This window comes from Teleopsis dalmanni, chromosome 1 (genome assembly GCF_002237135.1).
Source record: "Teleopsis dalmanni isolate 2A chromosome 1, ASM223713v2, whole genome shotgun sequence".
In the NCBI taxonomy this organism is placed as follows: Eukaryota; Metazoa; Arthropoda; class Insecta; order Diptera; family Diopsidae; genus Teleopsis; species Teleopsis dalmanni.
The window spans coordinates 203257215-203262433 of NC_051846.1; the positions used below are offsets into that span (position 1 = coordinate 203257215).

Genomic DNA, 5219 nt, shown 5'->3' on the forward strand with positions numbered 1-5219 from the left:
TTGATTGTGAAAAAAATTGTTGATAGTGAACTAGAATCAATAACAAATTATTAATAAATATTATTTGGAATATTTTGGTGCCAGTAAAAATTAAGCAAACAATATGTCAACACACGATACAGCTGAACCCGACGACATACCGGCACAGCCAAAGTTTTTGCCGGATATTGATCCAAAATTTTTAACTACAAAAGATCCAAATGAAACGCCCATTTTCAGCAGACACAGATTGCAAGTCCGCATTCCAGAAACATCTCGAGGTGATATTATGCACTTGGCTATATCAAGAAATTGGTTCGCAGGCATTTTAACAACAGCAAAACAAGTAACATTGGTCCGTGTATTCTTAAAACGTGTCTTGCCACCTTCAGGTGAGGTTAACATTATTTAAGATTATAGTATAATATGTCAAAAAAAAAGCAAATAAATATTTTAATAACTCCTGCTGAAATAGCATCGTTTACGAGGTAGGCGAATTTAACAGGCTTCCCATGCTAAGAAAGAACAGCCTAAGTGACAAGCAATTGGACGTCAAATTTTAAGTCCAATTGTTTTATAACTACGCTCTATTGAAATAACCAGATTCTTTCACCTAAACCTATATGGGTTTATTTTAATCATCCTATTCCAATATGCCAAACGTCAATCTGTACGCTAGCAAATGATAGAATCCATTGTGCAAAAGGTTGAGTGTGGAATAAATCATTGTTATATATGTTTGCTTTGCAAGATAATTTCTTTTACTGGAAAAAATAACATTATTCTCCAATTTACAACTTCACACCACAAATTCTCCCAGCTTGACATCTTTTCTGATTGTTTCCATAATTTTCCAATTAGCAGCCTCAGCACCCAGTTCCCTTGCTTTGCACTGTTACTGAAAGTTGTAGTCCTTTAATTACTATAATTTGTCTATTTATAGAAATATCTTTGGAAAAGTATCTTGCCGGTTATAAAATTTCTAAGCTATTTATGGACTTCACCGGTCATCACATAATTATAAGTTTAATACCAAAATCCCCTGGTCTTTGTGCTGACTTCCTATACGTGCACGGAAATACTGCGAAGGTTAGACGTATTGAAAAGTTTAAGGATCATGAGATTACAGCCGTTGCCTTCAATAACTATGCGGGCACTGAGAATGCAACTGCAGCTATACTTTTGGGCACTAGTCGTGGTTTGATATTTGAAACGGAATTAAACCAAGAAACTGAAAAGCCTTTATATAGAAAGCAGGTAAAAAATATAATGAATTTAATGTAGAACTATTTTTTTTATCTAAACTTAACGTACTTTATTAACATCATTCATCTCAACATAACATATATTTTAATAGTTTCCATCATATTTACCTTTGTATGGATCTAGGCATATCGATGGATTGGTATAAATATTTTAGTATATAAATATTTTTAATTTGTTTACTTAAAAGTAGAAGGCTTTATATTACTCCTAAGTTTCGCTTCTGGAACAAGTCGTCTCATCTCATTTGGCACTAAATTTTGTATATATAATTAAGTTTATAACAAATTAATTATTTATTTGTTTTGTTTGCATAATTATAATTAATAAGTGTACATAGTTATTAATATTGAATATAGTATCTTAATCATTAAATGAACATTAAAACGATTTAATATTTACCCCTTTAGGTGTACGATTTAGGACTTGGTCGTGCTTGGTATCCTATAACCAGTCTCGAGTTGTTGCGTATGGCCAATAGCAATAAATACATTGTCGTTGCTGCTACCCCCGATTGTATATATACATTCCAAGAAGTGTTAAGGCCAGATGAAAAATCACTACAGCCAATATTTACAACTTATGTGAATGGCACACAAGTACATGGTACCATCGAGGTAAAGACTGACTTAACGTACTCCGTTTTTCGTTATTTTGCGCCTGCGAATGAGCGGTATGCTAAAAATTGGGGCTGGCTCTGCGGTGCAGGAATTCGTATTGGCGAGGTTAGTCAATGATATCAATCAACAGTTTTAAGTCTGTATCACATTCCCATATATTGTTAAAGGTTTCCACAGATACTAATAGCGCTGATGTATTACTCGGTGATGACACTATTAAATTGGATTTCGTAGAGCGTCAGCATTTGTCATACGAACAGAGGCGTCAATGTGTACCTATATCGTTTGTACTCACCGAACATCATGCACTACTACTATATCCCGATCACATTACTGGTATATGTTTGCTTAACCAAGAAGTGGTTTATGAAGAATATTTTCACGAAAATACTGGCAAGCTGTTAAATGTATTACGCGATCCGTTTTCGGGTACTCTTTACGTATATACAGACAAAGCGGTATATGATTTTAGAATCACAGATGAAGAGCGCAACATTTGGAAAATATATCTTGATAAAGAGAATTATGAAATGGCAGAACGCTATGCTGCTGATAATAGTGATAACTTGGATATTGTATTAACAAAGAAAGCTGACTCAGCCTACAATGCTAAAGATTACACGGCCGCTGCTAATATCTATGCAGAAACTAGTAATCCGTTTGAGGGTATATGTCTTAAGTTCATGGAATTGGAAGATAAGCACCCAATAATTCAATATGTGAAGAAACGTTTAGAGAAGATAATGGAAAGTCCGGATCATGTTATTTTATTGGTAATATGGTTAACCGATCTTTATTTAACACAAATTAATTACCCAGGACGTGCAAGCAGTGAACGCGCTCAATGGCAACGTGAATTCGATGAATTTGTGGCTGATGAACGCATAGCCGCTGCAATGCGTGAAAACAACGTTGCCATACAGAAACTAATCAATGAACATGCCGATACGCATAATTTAATAAAATTTGCTATTTCCAATGGTGACTATGAGGAAGTAATAAAGCAGCAAATATTGTCAGAGCAATATAAGGATGCGCTTGCCTCATTGAGCAAACAAAAAAACTCTGTGCTCTATTACAAATTTTGTCCATTACTTATTGATCATTTACCACGTGAAACAGTGGACTTATTAATAGCGCAAGGTCGGAAACTGGATGCAAAAGAATTAATTACCACACTCGCAGTAATAAAGACACCACAACACATTGAGGAAATTATTAAATACATTGAACACGCAATATATAATTTGGGTGAAGAAGATGATGCTATACATAACTATTTACTGCGTTTATATAGTGAGCATAAACCTGCAAAATTAATTTCTTATTTAAAAAATGAGGGCACCGATATTAGTCTAGTACACTATGACGTCAACTATGCTCTCTTGACTTGTTCCAATTATGATGCAAAAGAAGCTTCAGTTTTTCTAAAATGCTTAGTGGGCATGTGGCCAGCTGCTGTGGAGTTAGCGCTAACATTTGATCTCAAATTAGCTAAAGAGACTGCATCAAAACCAAAAGATGACGAAATGCGACACGACCTGTGGCTAAGTATAGGTAATATAATTAATGCTCTTATATATTTTCAATGTATGCCCCAACTACAATTGTCATCTTCATGACGTTGTCTCTCTATTCAACTGTCGCTATATTTTAAGTTCTCTCCATCAATGACTCCAACCTATTGAAGTGGACAAGTTTCTTGACCTCTACACAGTCTAGTTACAATTAGCACCTAACCAAATGTCTAACTTTTGTGATTTCATACATTGATATATTCCGAATATATATATCCTAAGCTCTATTAAAATCATCTTAATCTACGCTAGTTTCAATAAACATCTATCGACGCTCTTATGTCTCCTACATTCCGCATATTGATCTATGGCTCAGCTCTACTGAAGTACACTGATTACTTTACTACACTCTAAGTTAGTTTCAATAAACGGTACAAACAGTAATATATCGTACACGTTTCCCATATTTGTCTATGGCTCAGCTCTATTGAAGTGGGCGTGATCCTTTTCCTTGATTTAAGCTAGTTTCAATAAAAACCTATCAATACCTTCTCCATTCTTTATATTGATCTATTGTAGTAAACTAGTTCCTTCAACTCATTCAAGTGACTTTCACTGATCGTCTACTTATACCCTCATCTCTCGTCTATTTCATATATTGATATATGGCTTCATTCAATTGCATTAGTCAGGTTTCTCACCTAATCCAGGATATTTCTATTTGTACCTTACTATACTTTTATTTATCGCCTATTTCATATATTGATCTACTCCCTTAAGGTCTCCACTCCCTTAAGGTTTACTTTCAACTATGTTTTTTTTAAATTAATTACAGTTTCATCTCTGTCTTCCATATCTCTTAACACTCTTATCCCTTGTTTCAATCCTAACCCGTGTATTTCATGCTCTCATTCATCCATACATATTTTCTGTCCCATAGACCTCCGCGATTTGTAACAACAACCAACTCCTCTATATACTCTAGTATAAAATAATGCATAGAACGTTCTTTTTAGCTCAACACTGCATACAAGGCACCAACGATGTCGAGAAAGCACTGGAACTATTGAAAGAATGTGATCTCCTACACATTGAAGACTTGCTACCATTTTTTTCAGATTTTGAAAAAATTGATGATTTTAAAAAACCCATATGTGATGCTTTAAAAGTAGGTTCTTTTCATAATTTTTATAATTTATTCAAAGGATATATAATTTTACTTTGCAGGACTACAACTCAAAAATACAAGAACTTCAGCATGACATGAACGAATATACCAAACAAGCGGATCGCGTGTGTGAAGACCTACAAAACATACGCGATCGTTGCGTACGCATCGAAGCACATGAGAACTGCTCCATTTGCGAAACATTTTTAATGGTTAAACCCTTCTTCGTATTTGCTTGTGGCCACAAATTTCATAGCGATTGTCTTGAAAAACATGTCGTACCAATGTTGACTTCAGATCAAAGTCGGAAACTTACGATGTTGAAACAACAATTGGAGACGTTACTAACAGAATCAATTGCTTCTGGAAACCACTCACAGCAGCAACGTTTTAAGCGTGATAAGATTAAGAAGGAAATTGAAGAAATCGTTGCGGCAGATTGTCTTTATTGTGGACTTCTCATCGAAACAATCGATCAACCTTTTGTCGTGGATTGGGATCAAATTCATGTTGATTGGGAATAAATAAAATTTTCTACACAAAATAAGTGGAACAGCGTTGTGTATCATATAATATTTTATTTCACATATAATATATAATAGTATTTATCAATTTCTGACCTTTGTAGTTATATGTATACGTAGATAATATTATATTTATATATATATATAT

The 5219-nt window shown here is 34.3% G+C and overlaps 1 protein-coding gene across 1 annotated transcript; it reads left to right on the forward strand.

Moving 5' to 3' along the window:
• On the forward strand, window positions 1–5184 carry LOC119671432 (vacuolar protein sorting-associated protein 18 homolog). The gene is made up of 6 exons (XM_038082060.1): window positions 1–371; window positions 923–1236; window positions 1653–1967; window positions 2030–3419; window positions 4396–4547; window positions 4607–5184. The coding sequence occupies exons 1-6, from the start codon at window positions 104–106 to the stop codon at window positions 5069–5071; spliced, it is 2904 nt and encodes a 967-aa protein (XP_037937988.1). The 5' UTR covers window positions 1–103; the 3' UTR covers window positions 5072–5184.
• The last annotated feature ends 35 nt before the right edge of the window (window positions 5185–5219 follow it).